Source organism: Phasianus colchicus, chromosome 25 (genome assembly GCF_987193195.1).
Source record: "Phasianus colchicus chromosome 25, bPhaCol1.hap1.1, whole genome shotgun sequence".
In the NCBI taxonomy this organism is placed as follows: domain Eukaryota; kingdom Metazoa; phylum Chordata; class Aves; order Galliformes; family Phasianidae; genus Phasianus; species Phasianus colchicus.
The window spans coordinates 5,128,973-5,155,541 of NC_143460.1; the positions used below are offsets into that span (position 1 = coordinate 5,128,973).

Genomic DNA, 26,569 nt, shown 5'->3' on the forward strand with positions numbered 1-26,569 from the left:
TCTTTTAATAACCTTCATTTAATTCTTTCGTGACACTAGCATGTGTAGAAATGTTACAGGCTTGTGTTCAATACTGATAACATTGCATTGATGCGTTAATAGCAAAGCCCTTTGTGTCAAGTAGAATACAATCACTTCATTTTTCTTTTATATATAAAATAAATGCTTAGGAGTATGAACTGTTATTGCTATTACATTCCTGAGTTGTGCAGAGAACTTGTTCTCTTCGCCTTCATTAGATACTCCCTGCTATCAGCAGCCTCTGCTCATCAGTCGCAAAGCTCTGTGGTGTGTTATAAAGGGTTTGTCCATGCAAGCTGACAACTGCACGCAGGGAAATTTTCTGTGGAGGAAAAAAGGAAAGAAACCACACCTTAGCAGGCTCATCACTTGTTCAGCACGAACAGTTGGATGAAAGACCAAAACACAGATCAGCTCCTGAACTATTAACCCAGTCCTGTCCTCCTGGACTGACTCCATAATTCGCCTACAGCAAGCCTCCCGTGACTGTGGCAGATCGTGCAAATGAAGCTGGTTGGAGCTAGACTGATGCTGCCAACACAGCAGGAGTGTACCCTACTGAGGAAGAAAGGACCGTTCAGTGCTGTTCACACCACAGGTCTTCCAGCCTTGATGACTGATACATACTGTCAAGCTTAGAAGCAGGCAAAGAGACCACCTTGCATCGTGTCAGGCTATTGGAACTCTGGAGAAACGAGCACTTACCATTAACGTTGATTTTACCTGAAAATCACGAATATAGGTGAGGAAAAAGCTGAGGAAGGAGAATGCTAATGACCACTCGGAGGCAGTACTGACGATGTGAGCTGCGTAGCCCTGTGTAACAGGAAGAGAGAAGGGGAGAAAATAAAATCAGTATGAGAAAGTCTTAGTGACCCTGTAATGGCACAAAGCTGGCTTGAACACGTGACGCCCTGCATCTATAACTACTCTGTTCAGAAAGCAAAATCCCTTAGGATATCTGGAATCTCTAAAAATGAAGTGCTGAACTCAATAGAAGAGTTTGTTAAAACATTTGTTGTTTTTCTTTTTTTACTCACTTTTTCCTGGGGGTCCCAGTGCAACTTTTGCACAAGATCTGTTCCATACAGGCCACTGTATAAGACAACTGAGGAAACAAACACTGTGGAAATATGTTAAGGAGGATTCAAGACAAGGAAGGAGCAACTTGGAAATTCCAGCCTTGGTGCTGGGGTGCTTCAAATGGAGTCTGTAAGGTGATCTGTGTGTTCTCTACGAGGTCTCCTCAGTGTAATGAATGGTAATGGAGATGTGAACAGTTTCACATCATTCCCTTTGACTTGTAGGTTGTTCCAACATGAAAAGCTTGATTCTAAGGTGCATCAGTCATCTTTGCTCTCTGTATACTGCACCTTGTACCTCCTTGATCAACTTTAACATCTGCATGGAAACACTTAGGCTGTGATGGATGTGAACCATGCTTACCACTTCCAGTGGTTTTTTTTGTTTTTTTTTTTTTTGCATCTGTACAAGGCTCTTGAATCAGTTCACGTTGTTCCCTTTCAGTCTGCTCCAATTGTGTTTGGCTCTTAACTGTTTGGAGCTGAAAATCTCATTCTTCTCTAGCACAACAAAATCTCACAGCTGACTTCCTTGCTGTGTCAAGCCTCCTCCTCCTCGCTTCATTACCGATAACCAGCGTGACCCAAATTATATTGTTTTGCACTAGCAGGAATGGGAGCTTGGCGATCAGTGAGGTGGTCTATGGTTTAATGTTGGTTTTGGCTGTCAGCCCAGGAATAAATAAAATCAGCCGGGATTAAATAGGTGGCCTCGATTCAACTGCAGCAGGAACAGCATTTAGGCAATGATTTTTGGACTCATGTCTTTGGAATGTAAATTCTAATGCTTTAGTGTTGTAATCCTGTTTGACGCAATTGAGTCACGATTTTCAAAACACAGTGTTTAGGAGTGAACATAGGAACTGCTGTGGTTCAGTTTCCTAATTGTCAAATAACTCTGGATAGGAGAAATGCTCTGTTTCTGAATGAGTTTGCCTAGATTTCTGTAAAACCCACGGCTGCTTCCAGCACTTGAAACTCAAAGGGAATGATGAGTTCCAGAGCCAAAGGAAGGCTGTTGGGAAAGTGCCAGAAACTTCTCGTATTTTGACTTCTAGGATGGCCAAGGGAGGAGATCGCAGGTCAGATGTCTCTTCTGACTCAACCTTGGCAATGCATTCTACAGCTGCTTCTGTGATAAGTGCCAGAACTTTCAGACCTGCTCAGGGATCCAGCTGTATCAGCGCACTGTGCTGCACACAGTTGGGTTAGCAGTGTTTTCTTTTATGCTACATTTTGTACTTCTCCGTTCTAGTAGTACCCAATCATAGAACTGCAACATTTTGTTAGCTTGTGACCTGCTGGCCCCTGACCTGCTAGCCTACACCTGATGGTGTCCTTTTTTCCTGAAGTTTCCAAGCTGCAAAACTGGATAGAAAAGCCATGATACAAGTTGTAAACCTAAGGTAGGCCTTGTGTAGCACAGTCTGCCCTACCAGCAGGTTAAACTAACATAGCTGCAAATACAATTGTTTGTGGAAGCTGCTCTGTTCCATGGAGGTACGTTGCAATGAAAGGATACCGCTTGCAATGCTTGAGCCACACCAGAGCAGCACAGTCAGTCGGATCAAGAAGATGTCTTTGCTGTGAACTTCTGGCTGCATCAAGTAGGAGAGAATGGTCTGAACCAGCATGTAAACGGCCCCCACTCCAAATGTCAGGCAGGCTCCGACCACGTGGATGTAGTACAGAATACATTTCTATGGAGAGAAAGAACAGTTTGTACAGAACCTGGTTTAATTTTCAACTTGGGGAATATTTTCCTTCTGTAAACTTCTGGTGCTCCATGCACACAGTTATCCTATCATGTCCCAAACAAAAGAGTTCTGGAATGTGCCAGCACTTAAGAGATTTTCTTGGAAGCCCACAGAGTTAGCTGGGAGCCAATGCCTGGCAGCCCTCTGTATTGCTACTCTGGAGATGTTCTTGCAGCTAATTTACAGTTCAGCTATATCTCAATTACAGGAATTCATCAACGCTGCCTTTGTTATCACGCTGAGCAGTAATATGGAAACTGAATGGAGGAATCCTTGCAGTTGGGAAAGTAACAAGAGTGACAGCAGACTGCCTGCTGAATACTTCTAGTCAGGGAATTTCTGTGTCTATGAAGGACGATGCAACAGAAGACAAACATGACATGCAATTCACTGCATGAAAGACATTGAGGCCCTGGAGCGTGTTCAAAGAAGGGCAACAAAGCTGGTGAGGGGTCTGGAGCACAGGCCTTATGAGGAGCGGCTGAGGGAGCTGGGATTGTTCAGTCTGGAGAAGAGGAGGCTCAGGGGAGACCTTATTGCTCTCTATAACTACCTGAAGGGAGGTTGTAGCGAGCTGGGGGTCGGCCTCTTCTCTCGTGTAACTGGTGATAGGACTAGAGGGAATGGTTTCAAGCTTCGCCAGGGAAGATTCAGGCTGGATATTAGGAAATACTACTTCTCTGAAAGGGTGGTCAGGCACTGGAATGGGCTGCCCAGGGAGGTGGTGGAGTCACCGACCCTGGAGGTGTTCAAAGAACGTTTGGATGTTGTGTTGAGGGATATGGTTTAATGAGAACCATTGGTGACAGGTGGATGGTTGGACTGGATGATCTTAGGTCTTTTCCAACCTTAGTGATTCTGTGATTCTGTAATTCTAGTCCCTCAAATGAGGTTAAAACCAATGAGCTTTAGCACTTCTCTGAACTACTGCAGTTTGAACAAACCTCGTTTGTCCTTTCCTCCTATCCCTGACTGAGCAAAGTGCCCAAAAAAATGAAAGGCCAAGACAAAATGTCTTGTCAATTTGCACTGTGCTGGCAGCCTCTCTGCAGCCCATACATGCAGGTAACGTTTTATGCCTTAAATTATGAAGTCTGAATATCTGTTAAGATCAGGAATTGGGGTCATCCTTTCCTCACAATCACTATGTGCACCTTAAAAGAGAGAGCAAATGAAATGTAAGTGCTGAATTCACAGCAGAGTGACACTGAGCGTACAGCTTGGGTTCTAAAAGACACGTTAAGGCTTCCAAAAAATCCTGGTCAAACTGAAATCAGCCTGCTGAGGCTTCTAAGACAGACTGCTGAAGCAATGGCAGAGCTGTGCTATGGGAAATGAGAGAAAGGTAGAATTTCTCAAGAGCTACTTTTCCCTGGCCCTAATTCAGCAGTAGAGCAGAGAGCCACTGCAGCCTCTAGTGGCGAAAGGCGCTGCTACAGTCCCCGTACAGATTCTCCTGTATCAAAATACCGTACAGCTGTAGTCTTATCATCTGGAGCCATGGCTTTCACATCTCCTATGAGGAGGTGCAAGGAAGGTCTGCTTCCTGCAGAAAGAGAACTTCTCTTTCTTTTTTGATGGTTTGGAATTTTGTGACTTGATGCTCACAGATCCCAGTGGATAAAGAAAATAAGAAATATGTAAGAAACTCCAAATTCAAACTTACTTTTAACAGCTTTCTGTAGAGAACTTGATTAGGAAAAACAAACAAACAAACAGGTTTTTCCCTCAAAAATTTTGCTTTTAATTTCCCCCTTCCCCCCCATCCCATCTTATCAGTTATCACAGTAAACAAACACCCAACTCTGGACACAAACCTGGAAATTTGCAATGATGCAAAGTCCAAAGCAGCTCATCAGTCCCAGCATAAGGCCAATCTTATTAAGCTTGATGATCCTGGATTTGTCTGGATTCAAAGCATAGACTTGTTTGTAACGGACATACATGGTGGCCATACCTGTGAATGAAGAATCCAAATGCAGTAAACTGTTTTTTCCTTTTTTTTAACTGAGAATGTGCTGAGTGATGGGGGGATCTGTTTGAAGTATAAGAACTGCCTTAGGAAGTGTAGGAATGTGGAAGTCAAAGCTGCCATAACTGACTTACTAAAGTTTTCTGGTCTCTTTCACTTTCAAGTACATTGTTTTTTCTCTCTGTAACCGAAGCACAAGTAAGATGACTTCCTTAATTCTGCATTGATATTCCTCTTACCACTTTCTTTTCCTTCCTTCCTCCTTCCTTCCTTCCTTCCTTCCTTCCGTCCGTCCTTCCTTCCATCCTTCCCTTCCTTCCCTTCCTTTCCTTTCTTTCCTTCCTTCCTTTCCTTTCTTTCTTCTCTTTCTCTTTCTTTCTCTCTTTCTTATGCATTTTTAGCCTTCTGGAATCTGCAGTTAGTAGGTAACGTCCCTGTGATGTATTTTCCTCTAAGTTACTTAACAGAAATAAGTTAATTGCCTGAAATTTAACTTTGATGAGAACTGTTGTTCGGGCTGTTCAATGATCTCAATAAGTAAACAGTTTAAAACTGTGTGATCCAAGAACTGTATGCAGCTTGCCAGGGACACCTTTCTCTACTCACCCAGGAAAGATGAAACATTTAACATGATCCCAAATAAGCATCTCTCAGGAGGTATTGTCCCTGTATCACTGGAAGAAAGAAATCAGTACTAAAAATACTTGCAATTCAAGTTTCCTTTTCAGTCTACAAAGAAACCATAAGAAGCATGCTGTTCTTAGAATGAGGAATGAACATTTTTGGTATATTCTTTTTATTCTGATCTTCATTCAACACAAAAGGTGAATAAGGAGTATTAAAACTGGAAAAGTATGAGCCTGGAAATCTGAAAGACCAAAATTAGAGGCACACATGTACAGCCTCAATGTTCTGCAATTGGAAATGTAGATTGTATGAATGTTACCAACCTGATGTAGGGCACCAGAGGGTCAACATGGTGGAGGACAATTGCAGTGATGTATGAAAACACAAATGTTGCTGCTGACCAAACAACCAAAGCCACAGGCAAGAAGGAGAGGCCTTGTTGAAACCACCACATTTCAGTGCTGACTTCCAACTCTGAACACTGTGGAGAATTGAATAGAAATGTTTACTAACAACATTTGGCTTTTCTGAGGCAAACTGCCTATTTGTATGGACTGCAGGTGCTGCCAGGGATGGCTCTTCTCATCACGGAGGTTATGTGTGGATGCATTTGTGCATACATAAGTTCATTTGGTGTCGCTCTCAGTCCTGTCTTGCAAAGCCAATGTGAGTATCTGACCTCAGGGCACAGAAGCAATCATAAATAAGCAGAAATAACATCTGGAAATGTTAACTCTGAAATTCTTAGAAGATCACGAGAAAAACCAGGGACCAGTGTTGCTTTGCTGCGTGTCTTGCATTTGTTGCTGCCAAAAGAAGGTCACATGGGTCACTGTGAATAACTGACTCTATTTTCTTCTCACCCTTGCATCGGAGAATCACAGATCACCTAGGTTGGAAAAGATCTTCAAGATCATCAAGTCATAACACTGTGTTAGAATTAACGAGGCTGTGACAGAGGATGTGTGCTGATAGTGACAATTTAACTGATAGGAGCTCCTATAGAACCTCTCATTTCCATTAACAATCAGCTGGGCAGACATTGAGAAAATAACCTAAAATTACTTTAATATCTGCACTCATTTAGTGCCTGTCATGCTGTGTGACTCAACATCTGTTATAAGAATCACTTAAATAAGATTGCAGATACCTATGAGCATGAGCTGACTGCTACCAGCCACAACCTTTGAACTCAAGAACTGCTGACTATGGGTGGAAGAACAGTGCTGCAGATTTACAGGTGGGAGGGAAAGGTCCATTTACAGTGGAGTTAAACTGCTAACTATGTATTCACATGCTATCCAGTTCTGGACCTGTGAATGGAATATGAGACAGGGGAAAGGAGAAGAATAACAGAGAATGCAGATCCAAGGGCATCCCAGACAAAGATCTAACAGCATGTGAGGAAAGGCCAACAGTAGAATGGGAATACAGAAATAAGTGCAGCACTGAGAGGTTTTAGGAGGCATAAAATGCCTATAGGCAGGAGACTAGCAAAACAAAGAGAGAGAAAGAGGGAGGAAGCACAATTAGTAAGTTTCATAGGAGGGAAAAGATTTTGAAAATAGAGAACAGTGAATCTTGCGACAGAACGGAGCTGATCACCTCCCACACATCTCAGCACTGCTGGTGTGTACATCCTGCACGCTGCTGCTATTTGCTCCCAAGCATCTCTTCCCAAGGCGTATCTTTTTGCTGACCTCCTCCACCCGTGTGTCCAGGGAAGCTCATGGAAGCCCAGCTCGGCAGATTCATCAGCTAATGCTGCATAATGAGCATTGCTCATTTGCAAGAAACTCGTCACCGCCTTGTGCTTGTGCTTCCTTGAAACCTGCAGTATTAGTGGTTCAAACAAGGCACGCTCCTGGGACAGAGCAACAGCCACCCATGACTGATAGACCTTGAAAAGAATGAATTACATCCTTAAAAAACTAAAGGTTCAGCTGCTTGTAAGGAAGACATTAGGTATTGGATAACTGCATCTTAAGAATAAAGTGGCCACTGAAACTGCTTGCTTTGTGACCCTTATACTTTCATTTTTAAGCTAATGTAACATTTGTCCACTAATGTTGACTTTCATTTAAAGGCCCTAATGCAAAACAGATCATAATGAATATAACTTCAAAATCCCATATCTCAAATGTGTAAATTTGGAATCTGTATGAAAGAAATGTGTATTTTGCACAGCAATCTCTTTTTCCAACTTCAAAGCAACTTCAGGCACTCAGTCTGATATCTGAATTTTGATTTGCCTTTAGCATTTAAATATTATCAGTGCCTTAGCATTATTTCCGAACCAACAGATTTTTGCCTGAGAACAAACAAACAAACAAACAACATGCCACGTACCTGAGAATAAGGATGCTGAATGAATTCCTCAAGAGGAATCCAGAGTCATCGTTCTGGTGAAGCTCTCCATCCACTTCATTTTCCTCTAAATCATTGAAATATGAAGGAAAACACTCCAGATGTGAGGTAACTCTAAATCTTTTCATCTACACTAGTCTCCTTCTTAGCATCTTCTGTTAGTCACTGCCACAGGACTCTGGGTAGGTGCACTTTTGGCCTGACTCAATGTTTTTTCTATTCTTAAGTGGTTTAAGAAGTGAAGCACCTGTATGGTGGGATATCAGCAATGCAGGAAAACAGGTTGAAGACTTTTGGATTTGTATAACTTGTCTATAGAAGGGTTTAACTTGAAATGAAAAGCTTTCAAGCAAAAAGCTGAAAGCGACTCTTCCAATGCAATTAAAATTGTTCCAATGCAATTAAACTGTTCCCAACTTATTATTGTGGGTGTCCCCGTGTCCCCCATCCCACCTCACAGCTGGAGGCAATGCCCTGCACACAAATTACCACCATTTGCATGTGGTCAGGTGCACAGAGCAGCGTGGCAGCTGGCTGCAATGTGAGAGCTCTGCTGAGCTCGCTGTACAGCTGCAGGATGCTGTGCAGAGGGGCAGTCCTGCTGGCCAGCCCTGCAATTAATTATGATTAGCGCCTCATCCTGTCCTATTGTTTTCAACAGCAAGGAGTAAACCACACTCAGCCTCCTGCTTTTTTTCCAGTGAGGCTCTTTGCCAACTGATGATATCATGGTCATGGCCAGCCTCTCTCTTCAGGATTGTTTTCTAAAACTTGTATCCTGTTTTGTAGATATGTCTGTGTGCTAAATGGGGAAGGGCTGACCCTCAGGTAATACCTGTGACAGGTATCATATCAAACTGTACCGAGAGCAAGTCGAGGAAGGGCATTAAAAGCACAGCTTTCTCTAAGCACAGGAAATGTGCAGCAGCACTGAGAGCACACGGAACAGAAACCACAGAAGTAACAAAAATAAAAGACAACCGAGATCACGAAGGTCAAAAAGTTAATGGTGGAAAGACAGCAGAAAGCTCATGTGGAAATGGGAGAATTCTGAATCCGTGCTGGGTGAGGAAAGGCACTGCCAGCCTCTCCCTGCGCTCCCAGCCCAGCAGGCGGGTGCAGCCACGGCAATGGGCGCTGTGAAAACACTGCAGCGAGGGCAGAAAGAGAAAGCTGTTTGTGCTCTGCAAGGTTGGACGGGGACGAGTCGCAGAAGGACGCGGCTGTGATCCCTTGCACAACCTGTTGTCAGGGTCAGACTGATAACAGCAGATAAAGGTTGGGAACCTTCAGAGGAGCGAAGTGAGAGCGTGGGGAACGGCCGGGCTGCGCTGCTCCACGGCTCAGTGATGGCAAAGGGCTCGTTTTGAGCGTTTTGTCCATCCAGGCTCCCAACAGCAGCTGTGAAGTCGTGTGTGTGGGTGAGCTGCTGGGGGCCGAGCGCTGGACACACGGGTGGGCAGTGATGGGACAAGGGGGAACGGCGTTAAGCTGAGTTTAGGTCGGATATTAGGAAGTTTTTCAGCCGGAGGGTGGTGAGGGACTGGAACAGGTTGCCCGAGGAGGCGGTGATGGCTGGAGGCACTGAAGGCCAGGCGGGATGTGGCTCTGGGGGGGGGGAGAAGGAGGGGAGGAAACGAAGGGGCGCGTTAAGGGTTGGGGGGCGGAGGGGCTGAGCGGGAGCAGCCGGGGGGCGGCCGGGCGGTGAGCGGTGAGACGAAGGGTGTCTGGGAGAGGCAGAAGGGAGGACGGAGCGGGCCGGGCTCAGCGTGCGAACCAACCCCAACCCCAATACAAGCCCCCCCCGCGCCCCCCGCGCCGTTACCTCAGCCGCTCCCGCCCCGGCCCCGCGCGCCTGGCCCCGCCCCCACCCATTGGCCCCGCCCCTTCCTCCGCCCTTCCCCGCCTCATTTCCGGCTGTCGCAAAAGCGGCGTAAAGCACCGCCGGGCGCGGAGGCTGAGGTGAGGCTGAGTGCCGCGGGGCTGCGCGCGTCCCGCCGCTCTGCGCGCTGCCGGCGGGTCCGCGGGACGGGGCTGCGGTGTGGCCGCGGGGAGGGCCGGAGGGCCGGGCCGGAGGCGAGGAACGGGCACCGCCGGGCCGGCCTGCTGTGCTGCGAGGAGCCGGGCTGGGCCTGGAGGTGCCCCCCCGACGGCTCCGGGGTTTGTGGGCTGCGGGGCGGCCGGGCCGCGTCCCGCGCTGCGCCTCGCTCCTCTGCTTGGCCGCGGGAGCACCGGGCCGCGTTTCCCGAGGCCGGGCGGGCTGGGAGCCGCTGGGAGCCGCTGTGCCTCCGCTGCCGCCTCCCTGCGGAGCCGCGCTCTGCTCCCTGCTGCGCCCCGCTTCCCACTCCCACCCTTAATTAAGCGGAGCGGGGCTGGGAATTGCGGTGTGCTTGTTCTTGCACCGCAGCTGACCTTTGATTTACAGCTGATTCTTGCTTAACGGTTAGTTCTGTTTATTTGCATAGGTTGACACTCATTTAAAAAGCAAACTTTCCTTTTCGGTCTCCTCTCCTCCATCTCTCTGTTAGGCTGTATGGAGGGTTGTGTGTTGTTGGAGAGCTGGGATACCACAAAGCTCCTTGTGCTGGAGGTGCTGCTCCTGGCCCTGTGTCTCATTGCAGCTCTCTTTGATTGCTGGAGCTCTGTAGCTTCTGCATATTTCTTACTTAAGAGTTGAAAAAAGCAGTGAGCTTTTAGCTGGTTTGGGTTACGCTTAAGGAAAAGAGGGGGAAAAAAAAAGTGCTTATTCCCTCCTCAAAGGGTTTGTTACTCCTCACCAAAGAGGCAAAGCTGCTTCAAAGCTGCTGAACTTTCTCTTTATTTGTGTTGCCATCAGTTGATAATCTGAGCAGGGTATGTGGGTTATGGGTACTGCCCTCGGGAGCTGTGAGGGACCTGACTGTGCCTTGGTCTGTAATGTCAGGCAGCAGTGTGCTGTAAGCTTCTGATGATGATGATGAAATTTAGGCAGGTGGCTGCAGGATATTTGCTTCTGTAGGCAGCAAGAAAGGTAAACAATACTACTTGCATTTTATAACTGCATTGAGAATGTTCTTTCCTGTCTTCCCTCAACAATTCTCCAAATATCCTTCTTCTCTAAGGGAAAAATCTTATACAGTTTTCTTGGTTTGCTGCTAGCAAATGAGATGTTCTGTGGAGCAATAGAAACTCCTGATATATTTAAAACCTACCTGCATCCTTCGCCTTCAGTTTATCTCAACCCTTTATGTTGCAGGATCTTAATGATTCTCCGTAACAGCTGTTACCTGCCAAATAAAAACTCTGAGGTCACCCAATCCATGAGTGGGCATCGGAACCTGAAGAGGCGATGTGGGGAGTCGCACCTGGAATCCCCTGCAGGCTGTGCCCATGGTCCTGCTGCTGCCTGTGTGCTAAGCAAGCTAGTTCAGTTGCCTACACCTCCCTTGTCAAAGCACCAGCTGAAACGGTTAGAAGAACACAAATATCAGAGTGCTGGACGGTCGCTGCTTGAACCTCTAATGCAAGGTTACTGGGAATGGTTAGTTGGAAGAGTTCCAGCCTGGATTGCCCCAAATCTGATCACCATCATTGGACTGTTAATAAATATATTTACAACCCTGCTATTAGTATACTACTGCCCAACAGCTACAGAGCAGGTAAGTTCTGGGCCTCTGACAGCCTGTGTAGTTGTTGTGATCTGATAGCAGTTGGCACCATTCCCTGCCGTGCTCCTGTGTTTATGGGGAGCTGTCTCTCCATGAGTAGCTCAGTTTTCATACAAATGGTTGTAATGCTGGTGTTTGCATGTAGGAAGAGCAGTGTAGGTTTTGAGGAGCGTGTGTTCTGCTGAGGGCTGGTGGAAGGGTTCCTGTAGGCCATTATGTGTTGTGTGAAATGGAGTCCAGTACCAAAATAGCTGTTGGGGCAGCAGCTGTGATGGACCTGCTGCGTGATGCTGCAGCCCCTCAAGGATATGCTTGAGTTTGTTCTGGTGTAGAGGGAGGTATCCCTGCCTACAGCAGGGATTTGCAACTAGATGATCTTAAAGGTCTCTTCCAACCCAAACCATTCTATGATTCATGTGCAGGCAACTAAAAAATTTACATGTCTTGCTTGTAGGTTTTGTCCTGTTTTCCTGTTTGCTTTCCTTGTTTGTGACTGGGTTAGTCAACTTCAGCTATCTGAGTTGGAATTACTACACAACAAGAAGAGCAGGGTGACTTGATTGGCGGTTAATTGAGTGCTGCAAACCCAGCTAGAGTTGCAAAACAGTGAGCAGTGTTAGATCAAACCATGGACTGAGCACTGGCAAAAAGTCTCAGGAGATCAGAGCAGGCTGCTTCCTCCATGGCTAATGTAACTAACCCCTCTGTGCTGAATTCAAGGAGTGTCTTTCTGTATCCTCTGGTCCTGGCAGACTGTTATGGAGTAGCTCGGATGAGGACTGCAGGCAGAGAGTGTGTTATGTGCACACAAAATAGTCACATGGAGCAGCGTGTCACTTGAGCAGCCTGTGATGTGAGAAGGGTGGGTGAGAGCCAGGAGCTGTATCCTTTGTGCTGAATGTACTAAATGCTCATGACCTGTTCTCAGGTCTCACCTTCTTAGAACTTCTAGTTCCAAGGATGCAGAAGTCTTTATCAGGCATTTCAAGTTACTGGCTTTGTGAACTCTATAAAACCTGTGTAGGTTGATGCTGTGCACCCCAGCTCCTTCCTGGTTCAGACAGCAGCATTGCTACGTGACTGTAATTTGCTGCTTACTCTGATAACAGTACAAGGCACTGAACCTGAGCTTCATTTAGAGCACAGTTGTACTGTGGTTAGTAATTAAACTTCTGAATTTCATTCTAAGCAAGCTATGGAATCATACAGCTGTGGCTGGCTGCATTACGGTTGTTACACATTTAACAGTTTGGGAGTTACTTTGTGCTTAGTGGGTTTGTCTTCTCACTTCAGCTGAAAAGGGGCTTTCTGCTGAGGTGGTGCTCAGCCTGATCTCATTGCCATCTGGCACTGCAGCCCTGCAATGGGATGCCAGCTCTGTGGTGGAGCTGCAGGATTCTGCTTTGAAGTGTCAGGCAGCTGTCTGGGGTGAATATGGGACTTTGGGATTCTAGAAACACAGTTTTCTTCTGAAAGCAGTATTGCTTTGAGGTGTAAATTGGCTCTTCCTTGCAGCTCTGTCTTAGTTCTGCTCTTTTTGAAAGCAAGTTGGCTACACCTTTTGTCAACAGGAGGAGTCATAGGAATGTAGCTTGCCCTTACAGATATGCTGGTAGCTAAGAGAAAATGCAAGTAGTTGAATAGAGACATGGCTAAAAGCAGAGCAGGTGGCAGCTTTAGAAGCAGCTTTAGAACAATGCAAGAGGAGGAGAGAAAGCTGGATGTGCTACAAATGAGTCAAGACTGTGTTGGCCAGAGGAAGCCAGGCAGTTTGATACCTTCTGTATTTCTACAGGCATACAAATTGCTATACAGAATATGAACACTAAGGGTTATTAGCATAGATTTACTGTTATACAGCATAAAAATAATAAAAGTATGGTGGAGGTGCTGTGCTGCGGAGCCCTGAAGCTTTGCAGATCTCAGGAAGTGTAGTTCAACCAAAGGTCTGAACACAGGAGCAAGGTGAAGGTGAGCTCAGTGTTTGGGAAGCAGTTCCACATGTTGGGGGCTAGGAAGGTGTTCAAGTTCCAACATTGCTCAGCCAGCTTACAAATTCCCCTACAGGAAATAGAAGCCAGAAAGGGTGTAACTGTCCTGCTTTGCATGTGCTGTGCGGTGTCTTTTTTTCAGATACAGCTTCCTGCTTAGAAAGTGCATTGCACCAATTAAGCTTAGTAACAAAGCAAACAATTACGTGCTGTTTCACATTCCCTAACTCCCTCTGTCTGGCCCTCCAAGCTACTGAAAGATTCATGCATGTGCCTTTATAGGTAAGGAAGTGTGTGAAAATGCAAAGCTATAAAGTGAGTTTCAGATGGTTTAAAGTTAAACTACATCCTTACAGTTTAAAACACCTTTTACCCTCACTAACGATTTCTTCCATAGGCACCTCCCTGGGCATACATTGCTTGTGCTTGTGGCCTTTTCATCTACCAGTCTCTGGATGCTATAGATGGGAAGCAAGCAAGGAGGACAAACAGCAGCACTCCTCTGGGAGAACTTTTTGATCATGGCTGTGATTCACTTTCCACAGGTATTGTCATTTTTTAAACTGAAGTATGAGGATTAAGTTAGTATTTCAAGGATGAAATCTGGAATATAGGAGAAATTCCTTTACTGATTTGTGGATTGTTTAGTTTTCTTTCCACAGACAGTAGTGTTGATCAGCTGAATGTCTTCTCAAGCACGTCACTAAGTCCAGCACTTCTGTGTATGCTTTCTCAGTGTTAGTTCTGAAAATTGACTGTAACAGACAGTGGAAGTGCTCTCCTATATTAACTTAGCTCTAATCTGTACAGACCAATTACAGGGCATGTTTGGAGCCGGGGCAGTGGAAGGCTGAGTTTGGGTGGTGTTGGTCAGGTCATGTCCCTGCCAAGTAGGTGGAGATCCCTGAGCCAGCCTGAAGTTCACCCTCACTAAAAGAGATGACTAATTGCCCTTAGTGATTTAAATTCGGAAGCTCTTATGCTTTTTATTTGTATGAATGCTTCTATCAAAGTCTTGCATTAAAATAATAGTAAAATAATGCACAGATGCCTTATGCATCTTGAATGTCATAGCTTGGGTTTTCGTGGTACTATAAGAAGCTTAAGAAAATGGGGAAGGATGTTCAGCAAACCTTGGTTATGTGAGGAAAGCTTGAAATTCTGTTCTCAGGCTTAAATTGCTCAGATCTGCTGGTCTCTAATCCTGCTAGGTTCAGTAAAAATGGAGGAGACAAAACCATAACACTGAGAACTTCTGTTAACTGATAGGAATTGTAATACCCTTTTTTTTTTAATGGAAGTGTTTCTTTCTTATAAATGCCTATAAAACAAAACCCATGAGGGTACCTTTATGTCCTCCAGTCTGGGTCCTTTGTTAGTTTTGCTGCTGGTAAGGATCTTTACACACGCTTTATATTTTTACTCTGTGACTGATTTTCTTCTGCAGTCTTTGTGGTTTTGGGAACTTGTATTGCTGTGCAGCTGGGGACGAACCCTGACTGGATGTTCTTTTGTTGTTTTGCTGGAACATTCATGTTTTACTGCGCGCACTGGCAGACGTACGTCTCTGGGACGCTGCGCTTTGGCATGTAAGTACTGGGCTGGAAATAAAGTTTGATGGCTTTCCTGTCTCATCCCTCCTTGTGGTTGCAGCTCTTGTCATTGGAGTAGTAGTAAATTGCTTAGATTTGTATCTATGTGCTTAAGAGCTTGTGGTAGCTGTTGGATCCATAGTTAGTACTGAATGTTGTTTAGCTTGTCCTAGGAGTGGTAAAATATCCCTTGTCACACTAGGAGCTTGTGATTTGATTTAAATATAAATAAATAAGGGGGAGAACATGGGGCTTCACCTCTGAGATGTTAAAGCTTTGTCAGGTGGTGGTAATCTGCCTTAACCACCTCTCTCCTGTGTTACTTGACTTCTGGTGATGTACTTTACTGTGCAGCATAACTCTTAAAGGCAATGTATTAATTGATGTTGAGACTGCACCTTGAATTTCTGAATCTATTTGACTGCAGATTATTGTTCTGTCAGTAATGATACAAAAAAGTGATGCTTTGAAAGGCAGCAGCTGAAGCTGCATTTACTTGTGTGAAGGTCCCCAGGACTTGTTTGAGTGATGGGATTTGTTAGCCTTCATATGGGATGTGTGATGTTGCAATCTAAAATATATGTCAAATAACTGCAGAATGAATTTGCATCTGGAAACCCCTGGAATTCACCCATAGTTTGTATGGGATTTTGAAGCAATGCTACAATGTGTGCTGTTTGTTTATGATCAGTTGTTACTCACCTGTAGGTACTCAGTGCTAAAGCAGTGGCTATGGACCTCTGCTCTGTCCCAGTTCTTATGGGCAGAGTACTAATAAGACCCCTGGCTCATAACCTGGGCTGGTTTTTAGGCTTTTTTCTGCCATGTTGTACTGAAGCTCTCAGTACTGGGTGTTTGTAGCTCCCTGTGAGCATTGTGGGATGCTGATAACAGCGGATTTCCTCTTATCAGTCAGAGAGCAAAAAACCTTGGCATGTGCTTGACTTTGCAGATGTAGGTGTCAAAGCTACCTGGCATGTCTCTGTGCTCTGAGCAGATGTGAGTTACTCCTGGTGTTCACTGCAACTTTGGTTTTAGCTTTGAGGATTTTCACGCTGCAGCAGATGCTGTTGTTTTCCATGGCCTGACGTTATGAAAACTTGATCCATCAGTATGTAGCTAATCTAGAGAAAGCAATTCAGATACCAGCCTATGTTGTGTTGTAAACACATCTGTTTCTTCGTTTGCCTGGTGTCATAAGGTTAATAGGCTGCCACAAGCTGACGTTTGTTTCTATGGCAAAAAAGCTGAGCCTATTTATTCTGTGAACTGATTGTCACTGTTAGAAATCACTATTTTTTGAATCTTCTGTCTCTCTAAATGCAAGGCTGAATGCGTGTCAATATTGCATCTGCCTCTTCAGATCTGCAGGCACACGTGGGCTCCGTTATTCTTGCTCCTAAGTAGTGGAATCAGACAGCTGTTGAAATGGGCAGAAGAGGTTTTAGTGTGCAGTGTTTCATTCCTGTCCGTGTATCCTCAGGTGCAACTTAGAAACTGTGTTTAATTACAGAGATCAGTTCAGTAGGCAAGCTGTGAGTGGCTCAAAGCAGCAACAGGCTGCTAAAGACAGATTAATGCTTTTCTCCTTAAACACAGTTCAAGTTTGAACAGTTAAGCCCATAATCAACTTTGCTGCTCTGCAGATGGACTTTATCAGCAAGCCGTGTTTGCCCTGGAGGAGGAGAAAATTAGATTGCTTCTGTTAAACTGCTATGGAGTATTTATTGCAGGTAAAGACCAAAAACTGAATTACTGAACACACCAGCTGCTTTGGTTCTTTCTCTCCTTGTCAACATCAGAGCCAGCCTGGACAACCTAGGCTTGTTGAGGCAGTGTGCTTCTGGTGATCTGTCTCCACCTTTATATTTAATACTAACATTTTCATTAGAACTTGGCAGCTGATGCTCTTCTCAGAGCAGTTTGGTGCAGTGACTGAGTCGCTAGAGGTCAGTATTGTGTAAGCATCCACCATGAGGAAGCTGGATCCCTCTCCAAGTTGGGTTTGTTACAGTACAAGTCATTGTAGCAACAGTGCAGGGGCAGCAGAGAGCAGCACGGCTGGTGTGTTGTGTGGAGGCTTTGTTCAGAAGCAAGCATCTCCCCTGGGAATGGGCTCATGGGACAGCAGGGATGTGCTGCGCTTCTGAAGGAGCAGGAAGGTGGTTTGGAATTGCAGGATAACATGATATTCCAGCAGTGCAAATAGTTTCTTTGTTCTCCTGTCCTGGTTTCTCTGGGCTGTGGAATAGCTGTGCCACAGTGCAGAATGTGCTCTGTTTCAGGCTCAGTGCTGGGTGAGTGCAGCTGTGCCATAACTGGGGCATCTCTGGTTTGGGAAGCTGCATCTCTTGTATCACAGAAATCAAGCTGTTACATCCACCTGGACTTCCACATGTCTGTGTGGAAGCAAGCCTGGTGTCCTGGGAACATCCTGCAGAAATTGAGGGCATTCAGTGGTATGGGCCACAAAACCTGAGTGGAATTTGCCTGCTGTTAGCTGTGCTGTTGTGGTTACCAGCTCTGGTTCTAGACCCAGACTCATTCTGCTTGGATTCTGTACTGCAGCTGCTCATTACTCTGGTTTTAGGAAATGTTAGGAGAGGCTGTTTCTGCAGACTCAGTACTGCATTTAACCTTGCAAGGTCAGTGTGCAGGCAGCCTGACTCTGCAGGAGCTGTCTCAAATCCAGGGTGGTTAGAGGTGAAGCTGGAGCTCTTAGTCACTGCTGGAGCAGTGTTGGATTCTGCATTGGAACTCAGGTGCTGTTCTAAGGGACATGAACCACAGCAGAGATGCTGGTGCAGCACAGACAGTGGCACAGAACAGAAGGGAATCCTTCACACTCAGCAATGCTGAGCTTGATGGGTGGTGCTGAGGTCACTGGAGTCCACCCAGAGACATGAGGATGTTGCTGCATCATGATTTCCATCACTTCCCCTGTGAGTTATTCACTGGGCTTACCCTAACCCTGCTGAACTGAAATATGGAAAGTTGGCACTGGTAGAAATTAGTTGTGTGTATACAAACAATGGAAATTAGTTTCTAAGGATGTTTTATGGTGGCATATCAGTAAATGCTGAGAGGAAGGAACAGTTCCAGAAGTTCCAGTTGGTTCCTTCAGAGCCCTGCTGCTGCACGACTGCTGAGGTAGAAAGGAGAGAGCAATAACTGGGGCTGTATTTCAGAAACCAGCCAGAATGAAGCCTCCCTCTCTGGTAAGTGTTTTATATTTTGTTACACTCAAATGAAAATGGTAGATTGGAATTGGCTGAGACTGAACTCTGTAATATCCCTTAAAACAAAGCATTTGAATTCCAGTGTGTGTCTCTCAGCCTTTTTCTACTGTGTTGTGATGATGAACATTCTTTTCTTGCTGCAATGCTTCCCTTAAGAAAACACACTTTTGTCTCATGATCAGATTTGTAGGTTGTTGCTCAGCCTGAGTAATCCCACTGCACACTTGATACGACAGATGGAAGAATCATTTCTCAGAGCAGAGTGCTGCTCTGCAGAATTTTAAGTAATAAACACAGCCCCGTGAGTTTCCCAGCCTCATCAGTTCCATTTTCTGATGGGACAGGAGTGCTGCTCTTGTCTGCCTTGTGCTGCCTGGGGCTGTCATAGGGAATTCTGGATGTAGAGGAGGAGGGTACAAATCTTCCCCCATAGCTGTGCGCAGCAGAAGGGCTGTGTCAGTGCTGACTGACATGATTTCAGGGCAGTGTGCAGTGTAAGTGTCTGTTTCCTGTTCTTGGTTGGTTCACTTCTCAAGAAGTCTCTTAACATTGAAGTCCTTTTAGTTCACCATTCTGGACAAGAATTGACTGCAGCTGTTTCTAAACCAAAACTTGATTCAGGGTGACACTTGTAAAACCTGAGTTGTTTCATCAAACAGAGCCTTCCAAAAACTGCACGTTCAATGTGCTCAGTAAATGAGCACTGACAAGTGTGTATTCTTGATGTATGACTAATCAGTTGTACATTAATTGGCTCAGGGCTCTTACCAGTTTGATGAGGGAACCTAGCAGAATGGCCAGCACATAAAAGCTTTCTTGCTGCCAACATCTGAGCAGAGTTGAGCACATGCCAAGGTCAATGGCCTCTTCGTTGAGTTTTCTTGGGTAATGTGTAGAAAAAAGCCATGTATAAATTACAAATACTGAGTAACATAAGAAGAAAAGGAAAGTGTAGCTGTTCAGAAATACCAAAGTCATGTGTTGTTTTAGCAACCGTAGGAAGAGAAAGTTGCACACAAGAATTTTAGGTCTCCTTAGTCACTTACTGTGATAGTGAACAGAAAATGGGGATCAGATGGAAACTGGGGCATGGGACTGCAAAGCACGTTGTGTTCAGTCAGTGAGCTGTGCTGCTCTGCTCCCTGCCTGACCACAGGCCATGGCAGTTGTTGCTGCTCTAAATGGACTTTGTGAAGCACTGCCCTGAGGAGGACCTGTTAACATTGAAGTATTTCATTCTATATGGGCTTGAGGATGGGATGGGGAGATGGGAGGTCTTGGGCTGTTCTTAATTCTTGTGACCTGGAGCAAGGAGTTTATTGGATAAGGAAACAGAATTAATAATGAGACTTCCTAACGTGTTGAGTAGAACATTGAATTGTGTCATGTCTGTGTGCAAATCCAAATGGGTGGTGACACTTTAAATTCATTAATACTGTCACTTTTTGTGGTTGCTAAAGCCCTCCCTCTCACCCTTTGTGTTCTCAGTGGCCATTCTTGTAACGTGGCATAGCAGTTCTATTTTACACCTCCAACACAAATCTGTTCTGATGGGTTCACCAAAACCCAAGTGCTTAAAAAAAAAATGTTTTGAAATGTTTCTTTCCCTCGCACATAGATTTGATGTTACAGAGTCGGTGCTCTGTACAATAGTCATGCAGCTCCTCACAGGAACCCTGGGGCCCATGTTCTGGAACTATACGGTAAAGCCTTAATGCTCCCAGCAGTGGTGGCATGGACTGAGCCTCGCCAGCACCTTTGTCATGCACAGAGTAACTGGGATAGGAAATGCATCTTTCTGAGGGTATTTCACACGTGCTTTTAAAGCAGGAGAAAATGTTTGCTAAGTATGAAAGAGCAGTAAAAATCCAATCTAACAACATGGTTTTTCTCTGAAAGCATCCTGTTTTTGCTTGGAAACAAAGCAAGGCTGCCCTGAAGAGGAACAGTTTGCTGTGAGCATTGCTTGTTTTGTCACGGGCTGTGGGAGCAGCTCTGTCAAAGCAGCTCTACAGCTGCAAGAAGCTGTAGGAAGGTATTTCTTTACATATCATCTCACCAGGAAAAAGAAGATAAGAATTGAGCTCACTGAGGGAGCTGTGTGCTGTGTGTTAGCACAGAGCTGCTGGTTACTGCTTAGGAATGCCTCTCTTGAGCTGCACAGCTTCACCCTCATCTTCCAGTCTCTTAACTGTGCTTGTAGTTTCATGAAGTCACTTCACTTTCTGCCTGTCTGGATTCTCAGAGTGCTTTCTGCTGCTTTGCCACCCTTCAGGAGGGACTTCTCTTTCTTATTTCAGCTTCTGTAGTGTTGTGTTGGTGTTCTGCTCCCTCCTCCCTGTGATAAGATGCCACCAGTAGGATGTGAGTTGGGTTTTTGAGATTTCTTGTTTCTCCTGGATTATTTGCCAGCAGTTTTCCTTGAATTCTTAGAGGACATAAGGACGGTCCTTTAGCCTTCTCAGAACTGCAACAGACTTTAAAATGAAAATCTTCTATATTTCACAGACTTGCATGTCCTTAATTAAAGCTGTGCTGATGAGTATTATATTCTTTTTTTAATTTTCCATGCAGTGTTTCAATCTCTGCTTTTAGCATACTGCTTGGTAAGGGCTTTGCTTTAATCCAGTGGTGTTGGCAGCCAGGTGTGTGCAGCAGTGCTGGGTGTGCTGTGAAGGCTCAGCTGGTCTCCTTCTTAAACACTTGGCTGTCAGTCTGTGGGAGGCTGGAAATACTTTCAAAAATACTTATGTTTCAGGAAGTGGCAACGTAGCAGGTAATGACTGGAAGGAAGAACTCAATCAAGATTTTTTTTTTTACCCTGTTGCAGTATTGGAAGGCTCAGAAACTTCAGAAGCAGCCCCTTGGTGTAGGGGCTGTGTGAGAGGAATCAACTCCAGTTCTGCAAGGAAAGTGAATGATTAGGATGGGTGCAGGGGAGAGGGAAGAGTTCTGACCCTTTGCACAGCTGAGGAGGAGACTTGACTAAGCTCCACCAATGACCCCATCCTTGGGAAGGATGCTTTGCCATGCTTCACAAACAAATGCTGCTTGGTGGCACTGCTGTGTGCACTGGGTGTGAGTTCTGCTGCTCATCCTCCAGCAGCAGAATGTGGAGTGTTTACCTGTGACAATTCCCCTCATATGCACTTATTTTAGGCAGGCCAAACTCCAGAACAGCCTTAATCATCTTAAATTCTTGCATTTGGGTGCCTTCTGGCATCTGTATTTTTAGTCTTAACTAATAAGTGAAGATGCTGCTGCTGCTTCCAGGTGATTTGCCTGGCACACAGACAGCATCACACTTATTTTGCAGTTGGAGATCGATGGTATAGATTTCATTCCAGTGTTGCTCTGTCTCTGAAATGGATAAGCTACAGGAAATTGCTATTCATGCTGTTTCACATCCGATAGCTGTTTCAGGTGGCAGTCATTTATGATGAGAAGGTATAGTCAATAGCCCTGTCCTGGAGCTGCTGCCAAAGGAGCACAATATGAGCTGTGTGGGTACCTGCACCATAGCCAAGCCTTGCAGTTGCATGTGCTGGCAGAAAGGTTTCTAATGTATTAAAAGGGGAAAAAAAAATGCTAAAAATTGCTAATGGGGTTTGCTTACACTTCTAGCTTATGGAGAGGTTATTTAGAAGATCAGCAGGTTTTTAATCAGTAAAAAAAAACCTCAAGGACTTTAAGATTCAAGTTAAATAATAGTTTACCAAGCTGACTGTGTTGTGAAGTGTAAATGTGCAGGACTGAGGAGCTGCAGCTCTGCACACCTCGTCCCACAGCTCTGTGCTGTCATCCTGCAGTGACTGATGGTGGCGAGGGACTTGTTGCAATGTTTCACTCACTCTTTGCTGTTTCTCATAGCCCAGAAGCAGGAGCTGTAACCAGGTGCTAGCAGTGCTCATTACAGCAGGAGCTGTAACGAGGGAGCTGAAGATGAACAGATCTGGAAAATACTCAGCCCTTCTATAGAAAGTGTTAAAATAGTTTTGTTCCTGCTCTTCTGGCAGAAAAGAGGGATGGTAAAGCTGAGGTTGGTGTGGCAAGGCAGGGCAGGTGAGCAGCTGCAGTGTGTTGCAGTGTGTGCACTCCTGCTGCAGGACTTGGGGAGCACCTTTAGCATCTGCAGGAATGCTGCTGCCACTCTGGGTCAGGAACACCAGCAGCACGGCGTGAAAAGCACCTTTGAAACTCAGCTTCCACACTTCTCTGGCTTTGTGTTCTAAAGCCCTCAGGTAATGTTTATTGAGCTCTCACTGAGAGCATGCAGTTGTTGGTGTCATTTGACCCAGTCCTGCTTGCCATCCTCTATTTTGCAGAGCTCCTATTTGTTGTTCTTTCTTAGCACAGTGAGCTATCAGTGACTTTCAGTGTTTTTTCCCAGCCTTGCAATAAAGGCTCTGTTGAGGCATTCTGAGGTGGTTAAACCAGGTCTGGGTTCTTTGTAGCTTTGCCTTCAGTCTGCTCTTTGTTCTTTGGCTGTCCCTGGTGATTTTAAGAAACTTAATTTGGGGTCCTCTGTTTGTTTTGAAGAAGATGAAACAGTCCCTTGGTTTATTTGACAAGGTAATCTTTGGAGCTAAACTGCTTTGTGTCTGTTGAGGAACTTTGCAGAAACTCCACATCCCTCTATTGTAGTGTGGGCATGTCTCAGGGAACTGTTTCATCTTTGTTCCATAGGTTCTGGGGAGCAGCTACGTGTTGTGCCATACATCTCAGCATCAGCTGAGCGACACAAACTGTTTGGGCAATGCTGACGTGACTCAATTTGTCAGGAAACAGCAGGCAGAAAACTGTCAGGTTAGGGGAAGTGTGGCCCCAAGTGATTGCTGAAAATATCTCAGCAAAGAGGCTGTAAGGAACCTGTGTGCTCGAGCTGCAGGGCTTCTGCTGCTAATTCTCCCCATCTGTTTTTCTTAGGATGTTCACCGTAGCATTTAAACATATAAACACAAGGAGAAAATAGTATCAGGCTTTGAACTGCCTCATTCCCTTCTTGCTTTGAAATGGTTTCCTGCAGGTCTGTGCTGTGATACCACTGGGGGCTGCACAACCCAGGGCTTCTCCTGCTCTGATTGCTGAATGCCACTTTCTCTCCTTGTGCAGGTGCCACCTCTCCTCCATTTGAGCAAAAATATTTTTCTCTTATGCAGTGTTTTATCTTCCTACCCTTCTAGGAAGAGGCACCTCAGTGTGCAAAAGAACTTTGTCTCAAAGGAAAAGCTCTATTTCTGGAATATTTAGGCAGGAACTGTGTATCCACCTGCTCTGTAGATAACTTCCCTAACCACCAAAGCAGGCTGTTACCTTTTCTCAGTAGCTTCATTGACAAAACAATTATTGTTTTAGTTTTTCAACTTGCAAGGCATTCTCCTTCCAAATTTTTTTATTACTGTGATGTGTTTTAAGGGCTGTTTACAGCTTTTCTGCCTGCTGGTAGCAGTCTGCTCACACTGCATTCAGAAGTCAGAGCTTGTGCTTTTACTGCCTCCTTTTTCAACTCAGCACAGTGTTGCTCTGCTGCTAAGAGAGGCAGCACAGACCTGCTGCCCTCTGTGCTGTGCTTGCATCACTCACAAGGCTGCAAAGTATACAGAAGGAAAGCTGATATGCTATAAGCTGGGATAGGAACCTTTCTTTCCCTTTTCTTGTTTGAGTCACCTGGAGCCAGTTTCCTGATCTGTTTGGTGCTGTGGCACTGCAGAGGAAGGAGGCTGAGCTGCTGTGTTTGGGCAGCAAGGAGCTGCTCTTTAGAGATGCTGGGATGAACGTGGCTCGTAGAAGCAGCCTGCATTTAAAACAACTGCAAACACAGCATCAGTTCTAGTTAAATGAATAGAGGAACAGTGTGGCTCCTTTCCATTTTACCCAGCTTCTGCTTCCCAGGGTTGTTCCCTGTTGTGATCTGGCTTTGAGGAGTTGCCAGTTTGGATTCCTGCGTTCTTTGACTCCTGAGCAGCAGCCATCTGGCAGTAGGAGCCTGGAAAACAAACCAAAACACCACTGGGTAATCCCAGCATCAGGCATATGCTGCACTGATGCAGTGTCCTGTAAAATGTCATCTGACCGTGGCTGTAGTGATGGTGACAAGAGGATCCCTTTAGGTATGATGTTCCCTGATATTTTCACCCTTGACGCTAAGAAGATGCACTTTATTTTTATTGGTGGCTTAAGCTTTTAATTTGTCATCAGTGGATCTTAAATCTTGCCTTCTGTCCTAAGGAGCCACTTAGTGCCTTTCTGCAGCACTGAAGTCAAAACTCATTTGTTCTGCAATTAAACTTATTGCAAGCCAGAGAGGAGTTCTTAACCCAGGAGGCTTCTATGTGATTGCTGAACCTTTCCCAGCTGCACAGTGCTGCTCCTAGTGGAGTTTTGGGGGCTGTGGACTGAGGTAGAGCTCTCTGATGAGAGCAAATATGTGTGCCATAAATGCTTGAAGTTGGCCCAAAGGATTATTTGTGATCCAGTATCTGAGTATGAGGTGGCACTGCATGGCTCCGTATCACACACCAGAGCCCTCTTTGCATTTGCTTCCATCTTTGACTCCTCTTTCTGGAGCTGCTTTGTATGGCTTTGTTTTCCCTTCTTGCTCAGACTTCTTGTTTTATGATTTTTAAAAACAAAGACTTTAAACTCAGGCTTTTCTGTAAGCCTTTCCTTCCTGCCCTGCTGCAGCTCTCACTGCTGGATGCTGCAGCATTGCAGCTATCTGTACCTTATGCTTGCATCCTCCTCAGGGATCCGTGTTTTGTTTTCAAGTGTGATGCTTTTCAGAGAGAACATTCATTGGTGAAATAATACCCAGGCTAAAAGTGTCTTTCAAATACTACCATCTGTTTGTTTTCATGGGCAAGGTTAAAACTGAATACTTCTGCAACTGGCAGTGGTCAGCTAGGACAAAATTAAGGGCAAAATGGATTTTTATTGCACTGTGAGATTAAACAAGTGTAAAACAGCATGGCTTTTACTTTTAACAGTGAAACTAAAATGTATTTTTGCTTTTTAAGGTGTTGATGCCTCTTCTGTTTTCCTCAGGATCTTGAAGTTCTTTACACTGTGCATGATAGAGGGCAGCTGCTGAGCTTGCAGATAATTGACTTGAAATTGCTTTGAGTAATTCTGCTTTTCTTTTTGGCTTTTTGTGCTTAATCAGAATTGATGTGACTGAAGTGCAAATCTTCATAATAATCATGCATTTACTGGCAGTGATTGGAGGACCACCTTTTTGGCAATCTCTGGTAATTTTGTTCATGTTCTTATCTTTATCCTTTATTAATAATCTCAGACACCTGGAAGAACCACCTGCCTGCAGCCTTTGTGAGGGAAAGGTTTTTGTTTCTTCTCCTTTCCTCATAATTAGCAGCGAAATGGCAATAATTGTACACTCTGGTTTTACCAAAGTTAATTTAAAAAAGCATTTTGTATTTTGTCATATCTTGCAGGTAGGAAGCTACCAAATGTTTCCCATACTTTGAATGCACCTTTGCTGAGGTCCAGCTTCTTTTGAGTGAGCTGGCCAGAACTTGAATGCATTTCATGCCACAAGCTAGATCAGATTCAGGAGAGTACTGAATTGGACTGATGGTATGGAGGAGAGCTTTGGAGATCTGCTGGGGACCATCAGTAGATAATTTGGCCTGAGTGTGCTCAGCTCCTGCTTAGGAACACAAAACAAATTGGTCATCTTTAAAAAATAGATCATTCAGACTGAGCCTGGGTGCAGGTGGGTCCTGTGGGCTTCACAGGGCTGCCTGGCTCAGAGGGCAGCTCAGCTGTGCTGCAAGGCAGTGTCACTCACATGTTATGTATTCTGTTGGAGCAGTGTTCATGAAGCCACACTGGGCCTTTAATGTATGTAAATATGCACATATATGGATTAAACAAAAACAGATGCCTAGGAGTAACTTCCAAAGGATTGATTTCCTGGAATGTTTTCCTTCCTGGATGTGGATCACACAGCATCATTCTGAAGGTGGATAAGGGAATCTTGATTTGCCATAAAACCAAGAGATGGTCAAAAATACTGAATCACATCACCCCAAATCACTGATTGATTTCTATTTTTTTTCCTAATCCGCTTCCTAAAACCAGGGAAATGAACCCTCTAATGTTGGAGAGAATGTCTGGCATGAGGAGCTAACCTTGGTTGCCTCCATCTTGCTGAGTGTGCTTTTGGTTTGAGCTGAAACTCCCCCAGAAATCACAAATGATGCTGCAAAGTGCATACAGAGCATCAGCAGGGATAGAACTCTTCTCTACAAAAGC

At 45.0% G+C, this 26,569-nt stretch overlaps 2 protein-coding genes across 5 annotated transcripts in view; one reads left to right on the forward strand and one right to left on the reverse strand.

The window, feature by feature from the left end:
• Window positions 1-9,706, reverse strand: DRAM2 (DNA damage regulated autophagy modulator 2). The gene is made up of 9 exons (XM_031608531.2): window positions 9,652-9,706; window positions 7,809-7,893; window positions 5,783-5,940; window positions 5,439-5,506; window positions 4,678-4,817; window positions 2,626-2,803; window positions 1,062-1,144; window positions 745-837; window positions 1-343 (listed from the first exon to the last, which is right to left on the reverse strand). The coding sequence occupies exons 3-9, from the start codon at window positions 5,911-5,913 to the stop codon at window positions 236-238; spliced, it is 801 nt and encodes a 266-aa protein (XP_031464391.2). The 5' UTR covers window positions 5,914-5,940; window positions 7,809-7,893; window positions 9,652-9,706; the 3' UTR covers window positions 1-235.
• CEPT1 (choline/ethanolamine phosphotransferase 1) overlaps window positions 8,625-26,569 on the forward strand; it is a 23,752-nt gene continuing 5,807 nt past the window's right edge. The window contains exons 1-5 of one of the 4 annotated variants that reach the window (XM_090124628.1): window positions 8,625-9,247; window positions 11,062-11,464; window positions 13,862-14,009; window positions 14,912-15,053; window positions 19,914-19,998. In XM_090124628.1, coding sequence (XP_089980754.1) covers window positions 11,069-11,464; window positions 13,862-14,009; window positions 14,912-15,053; window positions 19,914-19,998 — 771 coding nt within the window. In that variant the 5' untranslated portion in view covers window positions 8,625-9,247; window positions 11,062-11,068. Of the gene's footprint in view, window positions 9,248-9,715; window positions 9,789-9,847; window positions 10,269-11,061; window positions 11,465-13,861; window positions 14,010-14,911; window positions 15,054-19,913; window positions 19,999-25,457; window positions 25,543-26,569 lie in introns of those variants that run through there. The other 3 variants (XM_031608529.2, XM_031608528.2, XM_031608527.2) reach the window with 3 other exon arrangements.